The following is a 26,112-nucleotide window of genomic DNA, read 5'->3' as shown; positions in this document are numbered from 1 at the left end:
TGACCTAAATGTGCAGGGAGGTCATTAAATAGAGGGAGGGTCTTGGGTCAGGAGCTGTAGCTAGTGGCTCTGGTATCCCTGTACCAAGCTGGCTGAGATGCAGAAAACATGGAGCAAAGAGCGCCAACCCAGATCTAAACCCTTCCCAGCTTTGTTTGCAAAAGAGGCAAGCTCTGACCTTTATGAATGTTCACTTTGGGTTCCAGGACCCCAGCTCCTTTGCTGAGGGGGTGGTTGCTGCTGGGCCAAAGCAGCTGCTGCACAGGGCTGGGAGAGGGCATCTACTTGCACCCCGCATGTGGGGAATAGCTGCAGAAACCACCGTGAAGCAGATCCTGGAGCCAGGGAAGGTGCTCAGCCCTGAATGCGGCTCAGCACGGCCCGACCCTAGGTGCCATGGAAGGCTCCTGCCTGCCGAGCTGCAAAGCCCCTCATGCCATCTCTTGTCAGCTCAGAGGTTTTGGGATGTTGCTGCTGCATTTTGGGCTGGAAGTAAGTGGAAGCAGCTGTGCTGCTCCAGACAACGAGGAGAAAAATAAAACAGTTAGAGAAATGTTTTCACAATACTAAAAAAATGTTTCATTTCTGGGGAAGAGAGGAGGAAGCTATGAGAGTTTTGCAGAACCTGACAGTGCCCAAAGTTCAGCCTCAGCCATCAAGAGCTGGGAGGGGTAGGAAGGAGGGGGGTCTTGATATTGGGAAGGTCCAAGTCCATGTGTCTGAGACTCCACTGAGCTGGAAAATGGGCCAAGGTGGCAGCTGGGCACATGGCGTCTCCAAGCCAGCATAGGGTTTGAGGGTGCTGGAGTCTGGGGTTTCTATTAAGATCCGTCTCCCAGCAAAGCTTTAGGCAAACATTTGCCACCTTCCTCTCTGGCTCCACTGAGGTCTGACTTGGTGTGAAGTTGAGTTGGAGGCATGGGCAGTGCCAGCACTGGCCTTCCTCCCAGGTTTTTCTGGTGAAAGCAGTTTGGCAAAGGGGAAGGTCAAAGGGAAGGGCTTTCCTCTACTCCTTCACATTGCCGCAGCCTGTGACTCAGCTCCTTTCCTTGTGTTTGTCACTTCAGGAAGCTTCGTCTCTGTCTATGAACTTCCCCAGATGACCCTAACAACCTTACTTTTCCAATTTGCTTCCCCTTTGCCCTGCTTTCTCTACATGATGGTGGCACAACTCTTTTTAGGGGAGAGGTCCTTTTCAAAAGTGTTTCTTCTGTGTCTCCTCTGACTTGACTTCCCTGCACAGCTCAGAGGACATCTTGCATTCATCTCACGTTGGCTGTTTTTTCCCCAATCCTCTTCCTTCTCCTGCTCCACTTTCTTCAATCTTTTGTGCAGGGCTTCTTGAACTGTTCCTGGTTAGCTTTGAGGATGTACCCAAGTAGGACCAAGCAGGGTCCATCTTTTAGTAGTCTGTGAAACATCAATTTGAAGTTCACTCTGCTTGCTTTTCTTTCCAGTTTTCTAAGAAAATGCCTCCAGACTGTACACAGTCTGCAGCAGCAGCAGCATTTTTCATGTGTCCCCCACTAGATGTTTTCTCAGCTGAGATGGGAAGACCCTTTCCCATATCCCTAAAAGAAGATAGAGATGTGCATTTTATAGGTGTGTCTTTTTTTTTATGAAAGCATGTACCCTACATAGCTTATAAGGTCCCCAAGTCATTACCTGCTTTCCTATTAGTCTCCGAAGGGATGGATTTGCAAAAGCTTGTTCTCCTCCCCTACTTCTGTAGAAGTGATCTGTCTGCCCTGCAGGGAGGGGAAGAAAAGCCTATGGTCTGGATTTTTGCTGCAAGTTTCCTTTTCACCACTCTCCACTCTTACATGTGTGCAGGTGACCAGACCTCCTTCCGAGTTCAGGTTCGGCAAGTGGAAGACTATCCCGTGGACCTCTACTACTTGATGGATCTCTCCCTGTCCATGAACGACGACCTAGATAATATTCGCAATCTGGGGACCAAGCTGGCTGAAGAGATGCGGAAGCTCACTAGCAATTTCCGCCTGGGGTTTGGCTCCTTTGTGGACAAAAACATTTCTCCTTTCTCCTACACCGCACCAAGATACCAAAACAATCCCTGCATTGGGTAAGTCATAGGTGTACCCCAAAGGGACAAGGCTTGTGTTTGCATAGAGTCTTACTACAGTCTTTTCTTCCCATTCTTGCTTTAAATAATGAACAATGCTTAAGTCCTGGATTTTGAGAATGGTGATTAGCCACGGCTGTCTCTGGATGCTCCAGAGTGATTCAAAAGAGGACAACTTCCAATTTTACAGTGACTGCTGAGAGATCTCTGCGTCTAGAGATGCGAAACCGTTGTATCAGGAGTGTGAAGATATTTTTAAACACCTGAAGAGGATGCCAGCATAGCATGTTTTTTACAAGCTTTAAGAAAAAGGAGCAAGAGCCAGAAATTCCTGATTTCTGATAGTAGCTCTGAGTCATAGTTTGGCCTTGAGTAAATCAATTAAGTTCTTTGTCTCCATAGTACAGATAAGACCAAGGCATTGTAAGTCCTGCCCAACAGAAGTGTTTGGGGGAAGTCAGATTTGTGAAGGTCTGTAATACTGATTAATGAGTTCTTGTAAAGGGTTTTGAAGGTGTCAGGCAGGTTTTTCATCTTTACTGCTGTGGAAGGAAAGCAAACTGGCAGTTGCAAAAGACACAGATGATATGGGTTTTGGTTTTTGGGGTTTTTTTTGTTGCTAGTGTCTTTGCTTGCTTGCTTTTTAACCACCAGCATTGGTCAAGTCTGCTGAATTGTGGATTGTGCCAGAGGGAAGTTGAGTCGAGTGGAGAATGTCCAAGCTCAGATGGGTTTGGTTGTTGACACAGAAGGATGGATGCCGAAGGAATTGCCCCCATGGAAGAATGTCACCGTTGACATTTACCTTTGTGGCCCAGATTTTGACCTCATGTATCACTGGGGTGCTTCCTAGTTATTTAAAGGTAGTAAGGTTAGCGCTTTTATTTGAATCATTTGTGGATACTTAAATTGTAAGATCACTACACAAATGGATGCCAAGATCTGCGAGCCTACCCCCTTTTAAATTTTCCAAATGAAAGGCAGATTAAAGAGAGCTTGCATCAGCTGTGAGTTTCTAGGCCAACATTTGGCATTGGCAAGCATTTGGCATCTCATCACACGTTGTCTGTTGACCAGACAAGATTAACCATTCAGGTAACTGTAGAGAGCAATAAGGTCTCCCCTCAGCCTCCTCTTCTCCAGGCTAAACATCCCCAGCTCCCTTAACCATTCCTCATAAGACTTGTTCTCCAGCCCCTTCACCAGCTTTGTTGCTCTTCTCTGGACTCGCTCCAGAGCCTCAACATCCTTCTTGTGGTGAGGGGTGCAGAACTGAACACAGTAGGAGGTGACCTGCTCACATCCAAAAAAAGCTGCACGTAAACATGAGCAGTGGTGGGTGGTTTTGCTCCTCATCCAGGTTCTCTTCCTCACAGCAACGACTGTCCTGCAGGTCTGGGTGGGGTGAGGCCCTGTTTTCTTGCAGGATCCATCTGGGATCCCTTCCTCCTCCCTCACACCATGGCTTGCGGCTAGCCCCTGCTAATGGCTCGTCATCCTGGCTGGAACCTCCGGGGAGCCAACATGTGGCCTCTTGCAACCATGATGTCATTTAAGAGAGATAGTAAGAAAGAAACAAACACTGAATTTAAAAAGATAAGGAAGGCAGAGGGTTTGACTGAGCATCCGGTTGTCCATCTGCCTGTGATAAGAATTACAGCCTGAGATAACCCACCCATGCTGCTGCGTGCCCTCGCATAGTCACTCGGGTATCCATCATCTGTCCTGCTGCTGACTGCAGTTTCTGCCAGCAAACCTGGAGTGGAAAACAAACAAAAAAGCGGATTATATCATACATAATATTCTATGCCATTCCATTCCAAATGACAGATAGTCTTGGGATTATAGAGAGTAGACAGGGGGTGAGACCCTAAGAGATGAGACCCTACAGTATATTGGTATTTTCTTTCTGGAGCAGGACTTTGGCAAACCAAGCACTCAGATGTATAGTGTGGGTTAAGGGCCGCTTGCTGACACCCTGCAGTGCAGAGATTTCAGACATTGCGCTGCTACAAGAGGCATTTTCGGTATCGGCACACTCCTCACCTTGGCACTAGATATGAGCAAGATGCAAGTCTGAACATGGGGCTGATCTTGAGGGATGGCTCTAATTGCCAGCTGGGCCAAGGGCAGTGAGACCTGCCCCATGGTTAGGTGTGCTTGGCTGTGTAGATGGAAATCCTTCCTCTGGGGTCCGTTGTGAGGGAATCGGGTAATTCTTAAATACTCCTTTGTGTAAAAAGCCTCTTACAATTTACCCATAGTGGGTCATGTGTCAGCAGAGGCCCTTAATTGTTCTGCAGTTTTATCTTTGAAGATAAGAGTGAAGTAGTGCCAGCCTAGCTGCTTTTTAAACACATTTCCTTCTTAACTCTTCTTGTCCCTTTTCCCCTGCACACATTCCCTGATCCCATGCTGCAGGAGCTGCTTTGCTGAACTATCCTTGCTATGTGGTGAGAACCAAAGCCGCCTCCTGTTTTATAGGGAAAAAGATGTTTTCCTGGTAGCCTGCTGAGGCATTAGTTTCTCTGCCTTAGGGTGCCACTCCTACCTTTCTGCTCCAGTGGTGCTCTGGAAAATGGAGATGGTGTTTACTCACTGGCTTGCAGGGAGAGTAGGAGGATGCATGTGTGGTGTTAGCTATTAATGCACCTCGTGATGTGCAATTGTTAGGTGCCTGGTGACGTGCAGTGGGTGTGGGGTGGCACGCACTGCCAAGAGAACTAGATGGCAGAGTGAAAATGTGTTTTGAAAAATAGGGGGAAAATAGCTGTTGACAGTGATGCTTTTTCATGGTTTCCTTTGACACTGGCCCACCACCCCAGGCAGGGGGCTGGATCTGACTCTGGTTCTCCTGCCAAAATGTGTTCTCTGCATCACTGCAGGTTACATCCTGCTCTATAGACTTCCAGTGTGCAAATCACTTCATGGATGCTGAAACTCCAGAGCCACGTGGCTCTGTTCTTCATGTCTCCACTCAGACCTTATGTGGAGAAAAGCTTTTGGTCCTGGTGAGATCTCTAGAAACTTCAGCTGCTCGAAGTCCCTACGGGGAATCAAAAAGATGAGTTCTGTTGTAGAGTTGTGTAGATAAATAGCCAGACATCAAAATGTCCAAATCGTAAAGCCTTGAGGAAGTATTTCATCCCTCTGAACAAATGTTTGGAGACCAACCTGGTAGACCTGGGAGCTTCTGCTGCCTTGGATGCTGGTGGGATTCCTCCTAGATGACCAGTCTTCTGTTCCTCTTGCAGTTACAAGCTGTTCCCCAGCTGTGTGCCGTCTTTCGGCTTCCGCCATCTCTTGTCTCTAACGGATAAAGTTGACCGTTTCAATGAAGAAGTTCAGAAACAGAAGGTTTCCCGCAACAGAGATGCTCCAGAGGGTGGTTTTGATGCGATTTTGCAGGCTGCCGTATGCAAGGTGAGTTGCTTTGATTTCTGGGGTTTTAAGGCAAAGAAGAGGAGGGGATTTCTTCTGCTTTGTTCTTGGACCAGAGTAAGGATTTCTTGGAAGGAGCTATTGAAATTTTCTTACAGAAACCATAAAAGATGCTTTGAAAAGTAAAGGCTATTGTTTTCATGTGCTTTTGTACATGAACAGGCAAAGAAAAAAGGTTAATATCTTTCCCAGTTTAAAGGAGTAAAAATGGAGCTTTAGCAAATGAAGATCTGGAGCTGAGACTTCAACACAATTAGACTTGTAGGTGCTGATCGCCAAGCACTACAGATGAAGTCTTTTAGGATTCACATATGCTTGTGAGCAGCAGCAGCATGCATCAGCTTAACACGTTTCTCAAGCGTGTGCCAAACACATCTTGCAGCGGTTGACCTGTGTTGAGCATTGGAGCTGGTTCATACTGATCATACCTGCCCCTTTTGGCATGTGGTTCTGGATGATCCCACCTCCAGGCACTGATAACTTGCTTTTCCTCTTTGTCAGCAAAACTGGAACTGTGAGCAGTACTTAAAGATAGAGTTCATTAGCTTGGTGCTATATTAGCCACGTCCTTATATTTTGGGGGAGATGTTTGCTTGAAGATCTTTCTGGGACAAGTAGATGTGTTGCTCCATATTCCTTTGTGCATCAGGGATGGAAGTATTTTCTCCCCTCTGCTGTGTGGCTGATCTGCTCTGCTTGCCAGGGACGACTCTATTTACTTTTTACACTCTTGCGTACAGTTAGGTTTTTGTTCACTCCAGCCTGTTTTAGTTTTTTCAGTTGGATGTGTTTTCTTCTGGGTCTGGATTCTGGGAGATGGGAGATAGGCATCGTCTACAGGAATGATGGGACACATGCTTGTGGGAAACCAGATCTTCCCTCACCTGGGATGACTTCATTTACACTTCATTCCTGTGACAGGACTGAACATGCTCCATTGGATCTGATGACACTCAACTGTCATCATTCCTCTTGCAGCCTGGGATAGATATTGTTATTGGCACAACCACAGTGCTGCTCTCAGTACTTGTCTGGGCTTAAAGTACCTTTGTTTTGGAGAGGTGTCTGTCCTGGTTGGAGCAGAGACATCTCAGGGTGATGACTCAGTTGTGCCACCAACTGTGGATTTTTTTTTCAACATTTCCTATGGTGACAGCATTTCCCTACAATGTAGAAATACTGCAGTTTTTATCACATGGGCTCATCTTGTAGGTGTTCTGGGAAGGTAGGAGACTTGCAAAGTATTTTCTGCACATTTGTGCCAGTCTTAAACTGTTGGTAAAGACCAAAATCATTGATGGTGGTTCTTGAATGCACAGCCTGGTCCCTTCTAAATTCCGAAGATGAATTTATATGCTGGTACTATCTAAATTCAGGGCTGAGCATCCTCTTTGAAGAGTAGTCAGAGGTGTATGTATGTGCTTGTGGGGCTCTTGGCATGATGTGGCAGGACACGACAGAAGAATTTCTGCAACCAAAGTGGTTAATTAATTACTGGAGCTAAAGGGTCTGAAAGAAAGTCCATGATACCGGTGTGCAAGGCAGGAGAACCAGCTGTACTGCAGCTTGCAGTTCCTTGGAAGCCCCTTGCTGTGGGTGCAGCTCCCTCTGTCCAGAGCTAAAAGCTGGAATAGCCAAAATTTTCAGGTGAGCTGATAGACCTCCAAAGCCCTGTAACCAAAATGGGAACTTAGATGTCGTGAGGGAAGTCAATCACTGAGTGATTTGTTGCAATGAATGGTGCTTTGCATCCAGTGGTGATGAAGTATTCATAGAATCATAGAATCACCAGGTTGGAATCACAGAATCACAGAATCACAGAATAATCAGGTTGGAAAGGACCCACCGGATCATCGAGTCCAACCATTCCTATCAAACGCTAAACCATGTCCTTCAGCTCCTTGTCCACCCGTGCCTTAAACACCTCCAGGGAAGGTGACTCAACCACCTCCCTGGGCAGCCTGTTCCAGTGTCCAATGACCCTTTCCGTGAAATAGTCTTCCTAATGTCCAACCTAAACTTCCCCTGGCAGAGCTTGAGGCCATTCCCTCTCGTCCTGTCCCCTGTCACTTGGGAGAAGCGGCCAGCACCCTCCTCTCCACAACTTCCTTTTATTGTATTGTGGGAACTGAACCCTGCACAGATAGTAATTTTATAGTAACTTGGAACCATTTTCTCCCAGCTCAGGGAGAGCAGCATACAGATACCTTGGTGACTTCTGGGGTGGGTTTCCTCACTACTGCGGTATCCCATTGCATCTCTCTGGCTCTTTGCAGTTTTCACCCTCTTCAGGGCGATTATGACCTTAGAAAGTCCCCTGCCTTTGGAGTGATGCAGCATGTTGACCGTGCCGTACTTTGTGCTCAGTAGCAGAGTTTGTGGCATCAAGGGGGACATCCTGGGGAGAGCAGGTCATTGCATGGCAGAGCCTTGCTGTTTTCAGTCTGTGGTGTCTGAGCGTGGGCTTCTCCCCTTCAGGCACTGAGGTGGCAGAAACAATATCTACTCTGTCGACTAGGTATTTTTATACTGTAATTCATATCAAGCATTTCTTCTGCATGAGCTTTCTAAGAGCTCTGTAATGCTCAAGTAATTTTTTGGCCTGATTTTCAACCCAAGGAGTGGGGAAAGTTTGTACAGCTAATACAAACTAATGAGCAGGCCCAGGGTTTGGCTTCTTTCTGAAAGATGAAGATGTGATAAATGTTATTCTGGAGGTAACGAAAGAGCCAGAGACAATAAGCCTTTATCCTGATGCTAAAATTGTTAGCCAGGAATATTAATCAACCTTCTGTAATTACATTTTCCATTTGCAGTATTTTGGGTTTCTGCCATTCTATAAGTGCAAAAAATTATATGACTTGGTGGTGTATATAAGTTTCAGAACTCACATACTAAAATGCAGCAAGGAGATAATGCTGGATTAGAAAATAAAGTGTCTTTTGAAATCGTTTTGATTGGTGCTTGCTAGACACAGGTGCATGGAGATGGCCAAAATATCTGGGAGGCACTGAGGTGCCTTTCAGAGCTATGCAAAACAAAGGAGGGTTTGGCTTTTAATCTCTAAGGCACACTTGTCGTGCACCTGTATGTGGTTTTTCTTCCGAAAATGTCTGCACCAGAGAAACTGGTAGGATTTTAGATGTACTGATGAATGCAGAGGGGTCTCCTGGCAGTTTGTGCCTTGGCGATAAAACCCTTTTTATTCAGCATCCAAAGTATAAATCTAGATATTTTTTCAGGCTTGGAAATATTGATGCAGGGTTTTGCAGACTTTTCAATAGGATTTGGAGGCCTGGGCTGGGCTGTGACTGCTGTGGCAGTTTTGCCAGTTGCTGTTGGCTGTAAGGAGTGAAAAGCTAGTCTTACAGGGCACGGGAGGCAACTGCAGGTGGACGTAGGAGTAGGGGCAAGATCTGTAGCCTGCCCAGTCCTGCAGAGACATGTCTTCCCACTTTGCTCTGCTTTGGGCCAGGTCCCACCCCTGCTTTCAAAATCCTTTCTGTCTCATGGGTATTAAATACCAGATGAGGGGGAAGATGTCAGTGTAGATTTTTTTGTTCAACAATCCCAGTCCAGTAAAAATAAATGAAAGTCTCTTTGGTTATTTGTTTTAAATGGCTCTGGGTTTCGTGGTGGAAACTGTGTGCTGAAGAGCTGTATTTTCCAGCGCCTGTAAGCCGCTGGCAGAGGTAGCGTGTGATGCAGCAGTTCCTCAGCATGCCAGCCTCTCAGGGTGCTTTTTCCCTAGGTCTCTAGCCCTTTCAGTGAGCATTAGCATTGGCTCAACCACCCCATCTGAGACATCCTGGTCTGATGCTCCAAGAGGTTGAATGTTCTGAGTGCCTGGTTGTTGGCACCAAAACTATGGGAGCTCATTGGTTTTTTGGAAGTGAGTTCCTAAACTCTGCAACCAAAATGGTTTTGATTTTGTTTATGTGGGAAAGGGCTTGTCAGAGGCATGGAGAGTTTGTCTGCAAAATGATGCTTAGCCTTTGATTTAAAGGTGTGTTTAGCAGGTGAACAGAGGCATCATCCCTGAAGTGGCTTCGTAACTGCTCTTTGAATGCAGCTTGTTTTCTTTGTGCGTAGCATATGTCTAAGGAAATTAAATTCAGATGAATCCTTTCATTCTCTCAGAGGTTTTCTTGACCTCAGTCATTAAAAAAAAAATTAAAAAATCAACTTTGAATATATAAGGAAAGTGAACTTGAATGGATCAGTCTGGTGGCTGAGTAGACAGAGAACTACTTCCCGTATTGTTAGAGCTTAAATCACTTGGGGGTTGAGTTCTGAAGAAGTTATATTTTGATGTGATTGTGGTGCCTTTTGTCCAGTGGGGTCACTTCGCAGCTTCGGGACTGTAATATGCTGGTACATGGTAATGAATGTGTATTGCCAAAGATTTCTTTCTATGGCCTTACTTGCATCGTGTAGGTCTTTAAAATACCATTAAAGTAAAAATACCTTCTGCACTAGGCAGGAAAAAGAGATATAGTCCGGAGTAGAGTCCCTGAAGAAAGAGTTATATTTACCAGGAAGATCAGTAGACTTTGGGCTATAACGCACATTTACAGGCAAAAACTCCACTAGCAGCCGTGATTATGCATCTTTCTGCCTGCTCTGCCCTCTTGCCCTGCCCACACCAGCACTTTCCATAGGAAGTGTCTTTGCAGCCAGGCTGTGGCAGTTTGTAGGCTAGCATCTGCCTGTGAAGTAAGGCAGATGTCAGATTTTGCTAAATAAGCTGAGCAGTAAGCTCTGGAGGAGTTGGCATCTGCCTTCCCATCTGTAAGCTTTTACCAGCTTTTCTCTCATCCCTTCCTAAGGGATTTGCACTATGTTGCTCTAAGCTGGGGCTTGGAGAGAGAGGGATGCTGGATGTATGTTGGGAGGGAAGGTGTGAGGCTGCGTCATCACCAGCAGATGAGCAGGGTGACCAGCCTAAGGAGAAGCTCTGGGAGATGGGGCCTTCTGGTTTGGCATGAGCTGGCAGTGGGAGCAGCCAGCAAGCACAGGGAAATGTGCTGCAGTGCTGTGGTTTCCAAAAATTTCCTTTGGGCTTCTCTGTTTCCCTCCACTTCTATTGCAATAAACATCTTCAGTGTGCTGTTGTAGGCACGGATCTGCTTCTTAGACTGATGCAAAGCTGGAAACCTGGGGAAGCTCCATGGAAAGGAAATCTTTATCAACTAAATGTTAACCCTTTATTTGGAAAAAAAAAAAAACCTAAACCCAAAAGCAAGTCTATCCCTACATCTTTCTCCCTGTGGATGCATGTAGGTGCACCAAAGCCATGGGCAGGGACCTCACTGTGTGTCACAGCTCAGAAACAGCCTTTACAAGCAGGTGGTAATGAAACTGCTGAGTAGGGATACTGCAGCTTTTGCTGTTGCCTTGGCTGCTCCGTGGAGCTGAGGAAACAAGGTCAGATTAAATGCATGTGGAGGAATTTGGCAGGTCTCCTTTGGCTAAAAGCAACTGAAATTCTTATTCTTGGATCTGAGTAGAGAAGGTCTGGTGGACAGTCCGCGTACCTCCTCATGCCTTTGTAAGTAAGTGTGTTGGAAGGAGATGCTGGGAGAAGATAGGTGGGCCTCTGACATTTTGCTTTCTTGCCAAGGTGGACAGAAGCATGGTACTCTTCTAATTAGTGCTAACGGTTCTCCAGCTGGCTGGGCATGTGGCTAGGGTCACGTGCAGGGTGAGGGGTGACGTGTGGGCTTGGCAGGGGCAGACCAGCTGTCTCACGGGTTTATTTTTTGGTTTTTTTTTTCCCCACCCTCAGGAAAAGATCGGCTGGCGTAAGGAGGCATCTCACCTACTGGTCTTTACAACGGATGATGTGCCCCACATAGCCCTGGATGGGAAGCTGGGCGGGCTGGTGCAGCCCCATGATGGCCAGTGTCACCTGAACGAAGCCAATGAGTACAGCGCATCCAGCCAGCTGGTGAGGGGGAACGCAGGGGCCCAGCCCTTGGACACCTCGGAGTGTTGGCAGACCTGTTGGACCTGTCTTGACAGCAGCCACCCTGACTGCAGCAGATTTTGGCAAATGCAGCCCCTGACCAGCATGGTTTCACCCAGTCCTGCAGTTTCTTAAATAAAATCCTCCCTTCCCCTTGGGCATGGGTCTCCCTGCAGTGAATGCTTCTGTGATGCTCAAAAATGGCTTAGGAGCTTAGTGAGCTCCTTCAGGTCTCGTTGCAAGGGAGGGAAAGGTAACTTGGTGTCCTGAAAAACATCAGATTTGCTGGAAAGTGTAGAGGAAACATCAAATATGCTATCCCTTTTCTAAAATGGGAAGCACAGTAGGGTATTTGCAGCCCTTGAGCACAACACTCACGTGGGCGTTAGTAATAAATAGACAAACTGTCCCATTTTTTTTAAATAAAACTCAGTGGAGGAAACTTCTAGATTGAATGAGCATTTGCCTGCCACCAAATTATCACATCCTTCTACAGAATGGTTTCAGTAGAGCTCTAACACTAATTATGAGTTTTGTTCCTGCAGGGATGTCACCCTGTAAGGGGAGGTGTCCCTGCCTTGCATCCCTTGTGGTAGTTGCCAGCTTATGATGTACGTATGTCTGCTGATGGCAAAGCAGAAAGAGGAAAGGAATAAATCCAGTGTTACGGGTGCTGCTGTAGCTAAAGGTGTTGTTAGTCTTACATTCTAGTGAGGAGTGCAGCAGAAACGTTTAAGGGATGATAGAATTTCTACTATTTCAGTTGGGATTGTGCTAGTATATCAGGGACTTTGTCCTGCAGTGAAACATGCTCTGTGTGTGTCTGGAATGAATTTTGCTGTTGGGAGGCGAGAAGCAATAACATTAGTCTTTGTTTCTGTGTTACCCGTCAGTCTTTTTGTCCTTTTTGTACCCCTAGGATTATCCTTCCCTGGCGCTTCTTGGGGAGAAGCTTGCTGAAAACAACATCCACCTGATTTTCGCTGTTACGAAAAATCATTATGTCCTGTACAAGGTAAGTGCTGATGGGGCCACTCAGGCTGGCGGGAGGTTTAAATGCCTTGTGAAAGCATATTCTTGCTGGCACGTTCTGCCCATGGGGCTGGCAGATGCAGGCAGGCGAGGCTCAGCTTGCCATCTCTCCCCACTTAGTCCTTGCAGTGAAAAGCACTAAAGCTTCTTAGAGCAAACAGATATACGTGTTAGTGAGTGTGTGAAGACCTAAAATAGACTCCAGCTTAATCTTGATGTTCGGATGGCTGCCAGCCATGCAGCATGTAAGAGAGCAGAAACCTGTTCAACCCATTCTGCAGTGACTTAATCCCATTACCTAATCTCGCGCAGTGTTTCTGCCCAGCTCTGTTTTTCCATCATTGAGTCCAGGGCCCCAGTGTGCCACACACAATCAACTCTCCCACCGTCCCTGCTCTCCCCTTCAAAAAGAAAAGGTGACCTGAGCAGCAAGGACTAGCCTGTGTCCTTGCTGCCCCATGGGGTTTCCCTCCTCTGTGGTTGCAGGGAGGTGTTTCAGGCAGGGTCGCTTTCCGAAACCTCTGCTCCAGCTCTTGAGGCTTGAGCAAAAACAACAAGCAGCCGTGTTGCTACACTTGAGATGCTGCTGCTTGCCTGCGGAGAGCGGGAGGGCTGATCTCATTCTCCACCCTCTCTCCTGGGTGTGCTTGTGTGTTGTGAGGTGAGACGGGACAGCTGCGCCTCCCTCCCCTTGGTGCCTGCTCTCCGGAGTGCACGGTTGCATATTGCCCCCTCTGACAGCAGACCCGGATCCAATCATCTCCTTCCCTTGGCCATAAGCTTTGTTTAGCATTTGACGTGCTGTATTAGCAATGCTTTGCTTCCAAAAGCTCCACGTTAGTGGGAGCCAAGACATACCGTGTACATCACCAGGCGACAGGGCAGGGTGTGTGGCCAGCGTCCCTGGCATGGGGTTGGTCCCTCCTTGCTCTCTGCTTTCCTCTCTGTATCTCAGCATTTTCTTTCTTTTGCTTTTTTTTTCCTAAGAACTTTACTGCCTTGATTCCTGGGACAACAGTGGAAATTCTGCACAAAGACTCCAAGAATATCATTGAGCTGATCGTCAAGGCCTACAACGTAAGTGCATTTTAATACTGCAGCTGCTGTTGTGTGAAGTGCCAAGAGCTCAGCCAGCTTGCCTCTCCGTGGCGTACTCCACCCAGCTTGGCCTCCTCCCTCTCTGGTCTGCGAAACAGCGCTGGAGATGGGGCATCCACCCTGGTGAGGGAAACAAGACGTGGGAGGTGGAGAAGGCGCATGGACATGTCCAAGGAGCCTGCAACACAAGAGAGATTTCATTTCTTGTCTCTTGTTGCGGAGTTACTCTCAAAATACAGCCCTAATTTAAAACAAATCTGTCTCACAGCACCCCCCAGTAGGTAAAATAGATATTTCCTTGCCATCTGATGTTCAGCGGCCTCCCAAGAACATGACTGCGCTTGGCTAAAGTTGGTCTCTATGAAGCACAAGTCAGTCCTCGGCAACCTGTAAGCATCAGCAAGTCTCTTGGGTCCCACAGGATCTCTCCTGTGTGGTGTTGCTCGTGCAGCCTGCCTTGCCGTGCTGGGGCTCACAGAGTACAGCAAAAAACATGCAGTTGTACTGCTGACCTGATGTTGTCCATCTCCGTGGAGATCAGGGGAGCAGATGAATTAGAAGCAGCTAAATTGCACATTCCTTGGGTAGTTGGTTGTCAGCATTTCTGTTGACTTCTTTGTGAATTCTCATCAGTTAGCTTTTCACAGTCCTGGAAGGATATTTCTGATTAACTGCTGGATGTGAAGATCTGTCCCCATAATGGGTCAGCCTTAAGGCTGATATCCTCGTGCATGGGACTTGCAAACACAGCCTTTGATGGCTGCAAGCTCCTCTGCTTGGTGTTATGCTCATCAGGGCAAGGGAGTGAGGAAAGACTTTTTGGAGGACTTTACGCATCCAGAGGTCATGGGCTGTGCTCCCTAAAGCTTCACCTTCTGAGGAAAGGCAGTGAGCAACTAATGCTCTTAACGAGACCCTGGAGATACTGCAAAACAAAAGCACAGTTGTCCTGGTTTCTCCCCTTGAGGAGGGAGGGTCTTATGGATAAGAAGCTTGGCTGGGGGGAAGGAAATTAATCTTCATGTTGACTTTGCATGTAGTCTCAGCACCGTTGCATGAAAACCTCCCTTTGCCTCCGTTTCCCAGGTGTAACATGTGTCCATACCTCCATTTCACTGCTTCTTGAGCCTTTGCTGGTAGATCTAAGCTGATGACGGCTGCCCCACTCCCTCCTTTTTGCTTGTGAGCTTTGCTTTTGCAGCTGGCTGGAAGCCACCAAGATGCTGTGACTAAGCTGCTCTGCAGAAGGAGCAGTGGGGGATGAAAGAGACCGAGGCTAATTTCTTACCTATTGAGCTGAGTGGTGGGTGTGGGTTGGGATCCTCAGGTGTGCGGCTGGGAACAGGCAGCTCCTGCCTGTGTTGTGCGCATTCTAGGGCCGTGGGAAACCTGACACCCACCCAGCCCATCTCCTCTCAGTAGCTATTTTTTTTCCTGAAATGAAGGAGGAAATTCTCACCAGAAGAGAAATCTAACATTCCTTCTTCCCAGGTAGGAGTGAGCCTTTTTTAATTCTTTGTGAAAAGGAAACATTGAGCCTGGAGAAACCCTTCATCTGCGACAGTGGCTGGTGCCCTGAACCCAGGCTAAGCTTTGCCCCTTCAGTTCTCTGGGCAACTCTGGTCTTCTCTCCTCTCCTTCCCTCAATGATGAGTACAACCAACTTGCTCAGGGCTTACATTATGTCCTGAGATCCCTTCACCCCATCTTTTCATCTTTTGTCTTGCTTTTCCCTCTGTGTGGGATCTGCCCAGTGTGCTGTTGGCTCTCCCTCATTTTGGGGGACAAGAAGCAAAAGAGAAGGGGAATGTTTTTTTTTTTTTCTCTCCTCTGTTCTCACTAAGAACAGACCCTTTTTCCTTAGATCTTGACATGCTTGGGAAATGCAGAGGCTGCTGGAGTGCTGTACCTGGGCTGGGAGGGGGGTCTCTGGCTAAGTAGTTTTCCTAAATCCCATCCAGGCAATTCTCAGACATGTTTCTCATTACACCACTGATGGGTTTCCCGTGGAAGGTGGTGGATGGCCTTCACATCAGTCATCTGTGGAGCTGCTGCTGGTTCAGGATTTCTTTGGTTTTGTATTGAAAGAATCCATCCTTTGAATTTCCCCTGGGCTATAGCAGATAGCTTTATTTCGGGCAGAGATGTTGCTCCATCTCAGGGCCGTGTCCTTCCACCAGGTCTCTTCAGCATCCTCCTCTCATCCTTGAAGGTGCAGCGAGCTTGGGGGCCACTGAAGAACACAGCGGCAAAATCCTGCAGTCACCCTTAGTGGTGGCTGCAGAGCTGTGAGGAGGTGTGTAACGGTGTGAAATGGCTAATAATAATAGCATTACAATTAAGCTAATAGCATTACTATATAGGGCTAACGAGAAATGGCATCTATGTAAGAATGTGGAAGAATCCATGCAAGGTCATAGCAAGATCTGGGCTAGTGTCCTGTCTTCTGCTGTGACCTAAATGAGGTGTTCTGGAAGGTGGCAGGAAGATGGGAGAGTGTATCAGTGCACAGCTAATTTCTGTGGGATAGTTTTGGGCAGGGCAGCGTGTTCAGCTTTACCAGCACATGCCGTGTTCATCCTCCAGGCAATGGATGCTCTGTACAGTTGCAACTGCCGCCCAATCAATAGCTCCTATGTTACAGCAGGGAGATGGGAAATTATTCCTTTTTATTTTAACTCAAGAGCTGTTAAGATTCATGTGGCCAAAACTCATTTATTTCCTGCCTGTTTCCAAAACCTCTGTTTCCTGTTACCTCTTTGCTGGAGTGTAAGCCCTGGTTTTGTGATGACATGGACTGGCAGGAGGTCTGAATTAGCACTTTTTCCTTAACCTGGCCCCTTTGGTGAGGACTGGATGCAAGGTGGAGAGTGTTGGAGCTGCAAGCTGGCTTTGGAAAATAAATGTATTTGTACAAAGGGCTCATTTTTGGACACCACTCTTAAAAAAAAAATCAGTTCCAGCAATTGGAAGTATTAAACAAAACAATGTCATTCCACATTAATACTTATAAACTTCCTTTTGTTTTGACTTAAAAAGTCTGTGTGTGCAGCAGGGTGGAGAGATGAGAAGCAGAAGAAAGGAGGTAGGAGCATACCAAAACCTCACTGATGGAAAACGTATTTCACTTTTAAAAGTTTCACAAAGAAAGGGATTTTTCATTTCTTTTTTCCCATGGTCGTGTTCCCAGCTGATGCATGTGAAAGGGTACTTTTTTTTGACATTTTCTCCAAAGAGGAAGAATACATTTTTCTGATCAGTTGGATGAAATCAAGAAAGCAAGATAGAGTTAGAGCAGTTTTACACCTTCTCTATGCTGTACAATGGACAGCACAGGCTGACTGCCAATGGAGAATCTGGCTTTGTGCTTCACCAAGGGTTTGGTTTATGGGGAGGAGTGGAGTAGCTGTAGATGTGTGCGTGAGGCTCTGGCTTTCAGCTGAGAGATGCTTCATTTGTGGTTGAGAATGTTTTCTTCTGTCTTTTACTTGTGCATGCATGCCTTTTCAGGGCTGGCTACAGTGTTCATCACGGGCATAAGCCACACACAGGGGTTGCAGGCAGCTCCATGTGACTCTGATTGCATTCATCAGAAGTCTCCTGAGCTGGTTGAGTCAAATCCAAATATCAATGTGTGTGCATAAGTTATTTTTTCTTTCATAGAGGCACAGAGATGTTCTAGTTGCCCTCTGGAAATAATAGAAGAGCCTAATGCAAAAGAAACCTGCCTCCCTTTGTGAGCCTGACAGTTTTCTTTCCTGTTGTGTTTCTAGAGTATTCGGTCCAAGGTGGAGCTTACGGTCTGGGACAGCCCTGAGGACATTGGCTTGACCTTCACTGCCACATGCCAGGATGGGTTGTCCTATCCTGGGCTCAGGAAGTGTGGAGATCTCAAAATAGGAGATACGGTGAGTCTGCCTTTTGGTCCATCCCTGGAGAGGTCATTTCATGCCCCATGCAGCTGCTTACCACTCTCAATGACTGGTCCCAGATGATAACATACAGCTTTGCTCATCTTCCTCTGCTCTCCTCATGCTGTGCCACATCCATATGGAAATCCATAGAGAGCAGCTCTGCTAGAAGTGGCTCTGGGTGGTAGAGATCAACCCAAGGTAAGCTATGAGGAAAGATGGAATACAGACGTCTTGTCTACAGCATTCTGAGCCAAAATGTCTTAATTGCACAGCAGGATGCAACAGTCAAGAATGGGCTTTTTTTTTACCCTGTAATCCCGGATATCTATGTCACACTCTCACTTGTGAAATTTTTATCGCCATGGTCTGGCGGTGTTTTCTTGGTCTGTTAAATATTCAAGGTTTTCTTGTTACTGTTTGGGAGTCTTGCATTGTATTAGCATCCTGGCTGGTACCAGAAATGGATGGGCAGCATGAGTAGGGAGGTGATAGTCCCCCTGTACTCGGCACTGGTGAGGCTGCACCTCAAATAGTGTGTTCAGTTTTGTGCCTCTCGCTACAAGAAGGACTGTGACGGGCTGGAGTGTGTCCAGAGGAGGGTAATGAAGCTGGTGAAGGATCTGGAGCACAGTTCTTATGAGGAGCAGCTGAGGGAACTGGGGTTGTTTAGCCTGGAGAAGAGGAGGGTGAGGGGAGACCTCATTGCTCTCTACAACTGCCTGAAAGGAGGTCTCTTCTCCCAAGTAACAAGTGATTGGACAAGAGGAAACAGTCTCAAGGCATTCCAGAGGGGGTTTAGATTGGATATTAGGAAATATTACTTCATTGTACAGTTTGTCGAGTATTGGAATAGGCTGCCCAGGGTAGTGGTTGAGTCATTTAAAAGAAGTGTACATGTGGTCCTTACAGATGCAGTTTAGTGGTGAACTTGGCAGTGTTAGGTTTACAGTCAGACTTCATGATCTTAAAGGCCTTTCCCACCTAAATGATTCTATGGTTCTAATCCAAACACATCTTTCCCAGAATGAAGAGGTCATGGTTAACTGCAGAGGTATTGCAATAAAAGACAGGGTGCTCAGAAAGGTAGCAAACTTCCTCTCATGTGTTTAGTTCTTAGGGTTGTTGGATGGCAGCACAGACTAGAAATACAGTTTGTCCCTTAACGCTAACAGTATACACAGCATGTGTCCTGTGCTTTTTGTTTTTTTCAAAGGAAAATACAAACCAAAACAGAGAAGCTAAGCTTTGTTTCTTATAATTTAATATTGGTAGAGATAACTGAGTTGCTGAGCTGCAGGGCCAGAGCAGGCGGGTTTAGACCAGCAGGGAACCCCCTCTGCTTCTCCACGTTTTTGCTGTCTGCGAAGATGTGGGTGTGGGTTCTTTAGTAGCTTGATTGCCTTATTTGAGAACACTTGCTCTGCAAACATACCAGAGCCCTAAGCACTGAAGCATATAAAAATAGTTTGGAAGAGTCAACAGTAGCTGGATTTTTACCCCTCCAAATAAGGATCGTGGGAAGTGTTAAAAAGGGAGGTGGCCTCTGCATTTTTAGCTGACTTTATTGAATCTCAGATGGGCAGGTAAAAGCAATCCTTGGGGTATTGCCACACTAGGCACATGCCCTCCTTGTTCCCACAGCAAAGCCTGAGTCCCCGAGGCAGCAGAGTTAATCTGGTGGTTGATCCTGGGCTCCTGGCTTTGGCATGAGCAAGGGGGTTGCTCCAGCCACTGCAGCTCGTGCCATAAAGAGGTTTGGCAGTGGGTACGTGTGTGCCTGTATCCACAGAGGCTGGTGGCGTGAGCAGGAATGACTGGCTCTCCTGATCTGGATGAACTGAGGGTACCTTCTGCCCAGGCAGCAGAAGATTTGGGGCATGGCAGCGAGCCAGCACTAGTACCTCTCCCATTTTTGGTGCACTTGAGTACTGAGACATTTGCACAGGCAGATGTGCCACAGGATCACAGGGGTTCCATGCATCCATCCTCTCTTGTTCAAATGCTCTTGCCCCCATTACTTCCATGTGGATCAAAATTTGACTTCTGCTAAAAGAATTTCCCCAAAGAGGATAACTCTGGCTCTGGATCCTGATCTGTGAGATTTAGTCCTGGGGATGTGGGTGTCAGCAGGTGAAAGGGAGTAGGATTACCTCTTAATCCTCTTAGTTTGCTCTCTGATCTCCTTCTCCTGTGTAACTTGAACTCGTTGCCTAATTGCTTCAGGCCTTGGGAATGGGAGCAGGGTCAAGGGAGGCTTCATGAGGTGCAGCTCTCCGAGGTGGAGGTGGCTGCTATGCCACTGTCTGCACGTTGCCCCTTGGCATGCAGGTTGGCTCAGGGCGTGAGAGCTTGAGGTGATCCCAAATGTCTCCAGAGAAAAATCATTCCCTCCTGATGCCTAGGTGAGGGGCTTGTTTCTTTGGAATAAGGTTAATCCTCTTGGCTAATCAACAGCTCCGGGCAGTGCCGGCTGGTCCAAGACCCCCACCAAACAGCAGGATTAAATCAAGGATCAAGCAAGTGGCATTGGGTGCTCTTGGTTTTCCCACGGAGAAAATTCCTGGTGCTGCTTTATCGCAAGAGAAAATTAGTAGAGGGGTGATGTTTAAGCATATAACAACGTATAACCCTCCTGAAGCCAGTCTTAATAGAAGCATCCATCAAAAATGGCCTGTTAGAGGGCTGGAAGCTTGGGACAGTGTGACTGTTGCACATCTCTATGTACAGACCAGGATTCCCATAACATCTTCAGGACAAGAGGGAAGGGCCTCAAGCTCCTCCAGGGGAGGTTCAGGCTTGACATCAGGAAAAAGTTTTTCATGGAAAGGGTCATTGGGCACTGGAAGAGGCTGCCCAGGGAGGTGGTTGAGTCACCTTCCCTGGAGGTGTTTAAGGGACGGGTGGATGAGGTGCTGAGGGACATGGTTTAGTGGTTGATAGGAATGGTTGGACTCGATGACCCATTGGGTCCTTTCCAACCTAGTGATTCTATGATTCTAATCTAAATTTGTGATGTTGTAGGCACCTTGGGCCCTTGTGCTGCATTAGTAGATCCTTGCTAGTGCTTGGTTTCAACAAAGGTTTTTTAACAGGATAAGAACCAGGCTATTTGCTAGAGTTTTGCCTTGTTTATTTTATGGGAATAGGCAGGTTCCTTCCTGCGTCACAGTAACCAGTAGTGCCTAACAGCAAAATTACTGCTAATGGCTGACAATAAAGAATTTTAAAATTTTAAGGATGCTGAACCCCTTGTGGGATTGCAGAAGCTTTGTGCATTGACCTGCAGATGCAATTGTTTTGAGGGTTTTGCACACTTGAGAGTGGAGCTTAATGCACTGAGCATGGCCCATCTTCAGGAGTCATTCCATAGCTTTTCCACAGGACATTCACCCTTCGCTCCTGCTTTCTTCCCAGGATACACTTGATGGCTATTTTGGGGCCACGTGTGTTAATTTACATTTCCACTTGCCCTCCCAGGTTTCCTTCGAGGTGGCTGTGGAGGCACGAAGCTGCCCCGCCGAGGACACCTCCCACACCTTCACCATCAAGCCTGCTGGCTTTCGGGACACGCTGGAGGTTTCAGTGACCTACAACTGCCTCTGTGGCTGCACCGGCCGTGCCACACCGGCCAGTGGCAAGTGCAGTGGCAATGGGACCTATGCCTGCGGGCTGTGCGAGTGCGACGCTGGCTACCTGGGAGCCAGGTGCGAGTGCGAGGAGGGTGCCAATGGGGACATGCACCAAGCCATGTGCCGGGAGGCAGAGGGCAAACCCCTCTGCAGTGGGAGAGGGGAGTGCAGCTGCAACCAGTGCCTCTGCTACGAGAGCGAGTTCGGAAACATCTACGGGCCCTTCTGTGAGTGTGATGACTTCTCCTGCGCCAGGTACAAGGGATTCCTCTGTTCAGGTAGGAGCCTTTCCTCCCATGCACCCTCTGCTTCATGGGGGTAAGGAAACTGCCCCGAAATGGGGAAGGCTGCTGGACTGGTGCATGTAGCTTGTGCGAGGGACTGCACCTACCCCACCTGGTGAAATCTGCTGGAGGGTTCTGTGCTCCCTTTCTTTTCCTTACAGAAAAAAGGAGGCAGAGGTTTAAGTGTGTACCCACACTAGTAGGCAAAAAAGGCATTTTCCCCATCAGAACTGAGTCGACAGCATTAGAGTGAAAGGCTCCCTCCTTACAGGCTTATCCTCTGGCCAGAACCCACACAGATGAGTGGTCATGGCTTTGCTGGTGTTATTTTGATGTAACCACGCACATTTCTTGCACACTGAAGTGTAACCCTAGGAAGGAGTAAATCAGCACAGGCTTGAATCTTCTGAAGCTTTTTTGGTGTCTTTTTAGGCTGGATTTCTTCTGTGTGTGCTATCCTTCCCTGGGTAGGCAGAAACAATCTTTTTGGTTTTAAAGATGAAGCATTTGAAGCGATCCCCTGGTGCAGTGCAGGTGAAAGGAAGGGTTGTGTTTCAGTCTGTTACTTACTAGAGAAAATCTGTGTTAAAGATTCCTGAAGGTATTTTATGTATAGATTTTTCTGCCAACTGGGAAAACAAGTCCTTCACTAGGAAAGATGTAGCCAGTCAGCTTTGCTTAAGCAAAGGTAGGGGAGTTATTTATCTGTCTTAGCAAAAATGGCTTTAAGTTCTTGTCAGCCTGAGGCCACATAATTTACCTTGTATGTAATTGCCTGGATTAGCCCTTGGATGTAATTCCCTCACTTGGAGCTGGGCAAAAGATTATTTTTTAAAAGGTGGCTGCTTTCAAGCAGGGAAAATATTTCCCTAACTGAAAATCACGTACAAAATTTCCAGAACTAGTGTAAGCTTGGAAAAATATCTCTTTTTCACATTTTCTTCAGGGATATGGTGGGTTTTTCCTCTGCTGTTCATCTTGCTCCCTGTGTTTCTGAGCTGGGCAGTAAGTGATGGGTCACCTTTTGCCTGTGAGTTTCTAGCTGTTTGAGACAATCATGTTGTTAGGGGGGTAGAGGATGTTCGTGCTTGTTTTCCTGTAGCCTGGCTAGTGGTGTTTTGGCACTACTGAAGATGGGTCAGACAATACCCCTGCGTTGCCCTGGGGCTCTCCACTGCAAAGCAGTGAGAAAGGCAGGTACCACTTCCTATAGCAGCTGTCTTAGGCTGGGGGAGCGGAAAGAGATGTGAGTAAGCAGGAAAGGGAGATTTCAAAATAGTTGGGGAAAAAATAAACTCAACTGTGAAGCAATTAGGAGAAGTTACTGCCTGGAGATCCTCCATATGACCATATTTATTTGATGGCATCATCCCACCCAAAATGAATACATTTAGTAGCAAGCAGGGCAGCGATGCTATAAAGAGAGTTTGGACGTTACTGGTGTAGCAGTTGGTACTGCAAGAAAAGGGCACCCATTTGCTCAGATTTCCTTTTCTTCTGGAGAATCAGAGCTCTGCTATTCCACAGGAAAAAAAGTTGTGTGCATTCTGTTGCATCTGCTTTCTTCTGTCCCTGTGGAGGGATTCTGGTGCTAGGAAGAGGAGCATAGCTGGTTTAGGATTTGCCAGAGTGTTTTAAGGTCATTTAGAAGTGCTTTATATAGCTATGGAAGAAAACAAAGGGTGGACTAAGGCCAAAAGGCCTCGTCTTTGCTTCAGGAGTGGGATGGAGTCCGGCACAGCTGCGTGGGGTGGGGTGCTTCTCCATTTGCCTCCTGGTATTTCCATTGCTGTTGTTTTGCTGGCTTTTTTTTTTTGTTTTTCTTCTTTTTTTTTTTTAAATTCCAGCGGTTACGATGCTAAATCTGAGCTGGAGCAAGTGCTATGCCAATGACGTAATATTTTGAAGTGTGTTTGTCTGCCAAAGAGGTTTGGGACTTCACCAGCCTTACACAGAGGGCTGTGCCCAAAACTAACCCTAATGAACAGCCCTCTGCTACACAAGCATCTCTGGTGGCTTCCAGCCAACACGTGCTCTCTTCTTACTGCAAATGTGGCCTTCTTGAAAAAGACCATGTGCTTAGCTCTGCGCTGAATGTCTCAGTCCAGCAGCCTGTGTAGCCATGGCAGCCAGAGGAGCCCAGCAGCCAAGGTGGTCAACTAGGTCAGCAACCTAGGGGCACAGGTCATGCAAAGTCTGGTTGGCTTTTTCTGCATGCTTGCAAGGGGAGAAATGGACAATCCCGCTCCCCCCTCCCTTTTCCCTGAAGACACAAACAACCCCCCTACCGACAAGGCCCCAGCATTCTGCTGCCCACTGCTCTTGCAGGCTGAGACCAGCAGGTTTTAGTAAACGCAGAAACCAAAACAGCACACAAACACACACACCCCCCCCCCCCCCCAGCGGGTATTGTTGTCTCCGTTCTCACTTCGGACTTCCTTGGCTGAGACCTGTGAGGAGAATTCATGATTGTGGTCATTTATACTGCATGAATCTTCTTATAGCATAGAAGGTGCTTCATACCTCGCAATGGATTTCTGATGACCATATTGAACAGTATTTTCACCCCAAAGGAACCCAAATTTTAGCCTATGGGCTGTGGTGTCCCCTGTTAAATGCATTTACACCTGCCCAAGCTGTTGAATAGGATGGTATCATGAGCCTCTGAGTGCCCGTCCTGGCCAGATCAGGTGGGAGAGCAGCCAGTGCAACCTAACACAAGCTCTGAGGGAGCATGAGGAGGAAAGCGCAGTTTTCCAAGCTAAGAAGTAAAATCTATTTATGCAAACTGCTTTGCATGTACATGGCCATGCTTTTTCCATGCCTCAGCTCAGAGGCACCATGAATCCATCACTAACCAGCCGGGGCATTTCTTCCTTGTACGATCCATTGTCCTGGTTGAAGTCACTGCCACAACCCAGACTGGGGTGGCAGATTGTGCTCAGCTATCCTGTATTCCTGGCAAAAAAAGCACAGTGGGTTTGAAATAGTCAGAAATGAACTTTGAGCTTCTGGTCTCATGCTACTCAGTGCTTTGGCCAGCAAAAGCATCTTTATTCCTGGGTGCATTTATAAATACTGGCACCTCATATTGTCAGTGTTTGAGAGGAGAGATGGCTGCAGACAGTGCTGCATGTGGCTCCTGTCCTCTTGTAGCTCTCTGTGAAGTGGCAAAGTAGATTTTCAGTGGGAGGCAATCTAAAGGAGAAGTAAGAATTTGATTCCTGCTAGTGGGAGGTTTAACATACCTCCTACATCTTTGAGGTGGACAGGAAAAGGAGTAATTTGTAACATGTTGTAAATGTTGATTCAGGTTGCATCCAACTCTTAGGGAATGCTGCTCAGTCACTAAAAAGTGGCGTTCATTCTTGCTGCTCTCTGAATCCAGTTCACAGCTCCAGTGTAGGTGTTTCAAACCATTAATCCAGCTTCTGGAAGGGCCATAGAGGATGAGGAGAGGCATTATGGCTCTCTACATCTACAGAAGTGCTCTGTTCCTCCAAAAGAGATGCAGATGGGTTATCTACAACATCATACTCTAATACAGTAGGAAGTCTCTTCCTAAAGCCCTGGATGCTTTGCTCCCATGTTTCTCTGGAAAGAGAAGTTATCCTCTTGCATTGAGACCTTCAGCACACCGCTCTGGCTTCTGCTTTGAAATGTGGGTGGCTGCAGAGAGGGGAAGGGGGCCCTGCTGCCTGCTCCCTGCCCTCCTGCCCACAGCTGGGCTTGGAAAGGGGCTTTATAACCCCTTGGCTGCCTGCCAGGCAGTTTGACAAAGGAGGAAACATCTCTGCACTAATTGCATTCCACAAGGTCCCATAAAACTAGGTGGCAAAAGGGAGGAGAGGCCCCTGTGAGGGCATCACTAGTTCGGGCTCTAATGAAGAGAGACAGGCTTGCCGGAGGCAGAGCTTCATTAGCTTCAGTGCTGCAGGCATATTTTGGAGAAGGGAGATACAGAGTTGTACAGCGTCATCTTTACTGGAAAGGCTCTAGAGAAATTTCCCCTTAACCATCACCACTGTTACCTGGCTCCCTGTCTGGGTGTCATTTGTTCTCTCTTCAGCCCAGAACCGTGGTTGTACACAGGAACATTGCTACTGGGGCATAGGTAAAGAGCACTCACCATGCTGCAAGCCATTTCTACCCCTAAAACACAAAGGGTCTTGTCCAAAAATCTGTATTGCTTGAGCAGCGCACAGGCCACTGATGGTGTAGCTTTGTGGCATCAGGTCTTTTACGGTTGCTCTTCTCAATTTTTTAAAAAATTGACAATAAATCAGATTTACAAACGCTCTGCAATTTTAAATGAAGCCTTGCAACTTCTCACTAGCTCTTAAGCTGCTGAGAGCATTTTAACTGTTTAAGGTGGCTAAAGAACATGACTGGCCAAAGCACCGTGATGTCTTGGAGCACAGGAACTGGGAGTCCAGCCTCACTTGTCAGTGCAGGGCTTCCACTGACATGAAGAGCCACAGAGTATTGGGTGTCAAATTTGCAAATACATAGAAGGGCCAGAATCATTTCTGAAATGGGATTTAGGAAGTGACAGCTGACTGAAAATGCCATGCAAGCTGGCATGCGATGTGGCTCCAACTGCCCTGCAGAAACCACTTCAAAAACTGCTGATGATGTACAAGTCCTCATCATGTATTTCTGA

The 26,112-nt window shown here is 47.1% G+C and overlaps 1 protein-coding gene across 1 annotated transcript in view; it reads left to right on the top strand.

The window, feature by feature from the left end:
• The window catches only part of ITGB5 (integrin subunit beta 5), a 61,376-nt gene that overhangs the window by 15,376 nt on the left and 19,888 nt on the right, over positions 1–26,112 (top strand). The window contains exons 4-10 of the mRNA XM_069861469.1: positions 1,834–2,083; positions 5,338–5,506; positions 11,313–11,474; positions 12,412–12,507; positions 13,512–13,601; positions 17,396–17,530; positions 21,014–21,443. Of these exons, the coding sequence (XP_069717570.1) occupies positions 1,834–2,083; positions 5,338–5,506; positions 11,313–11,474; positions 12,412–12,507; positions 13,512–13,601; positions 17,396–17,530; positions 21,014–21,443 (1,332 nt within the window). The remainder of the gene's footprint in view (positions 1–1,833; positions 2,084–5,337; positions 5,507–11,312; positions 11,475–12,411; positions 12,508–13,511; positions 13,602–17,395; positions 17,531–21,013; positions 21,444–26,112) is intronic.

Source organism: Phaenicophaeus curvirostris, chromosome 7, assembly GCF_032191515.1.
Source record: "Phaenicophaeus curvirostris isolate KB17595 chromosome 7, BPBGC_Pcur_1.0, whole genome shotgun sequence".
NCBI classification, from domain to species: domain Eukaryota; kingdom Metazoa; phylum Chordata; class Aves; order Cuculiformes; family Cuculidae; genus Phaenicophaeus; species Phaenicophaeus curvirostris.
This window is presented reverse-complemented; position numbering and strand designations above follow the sequence as displayed.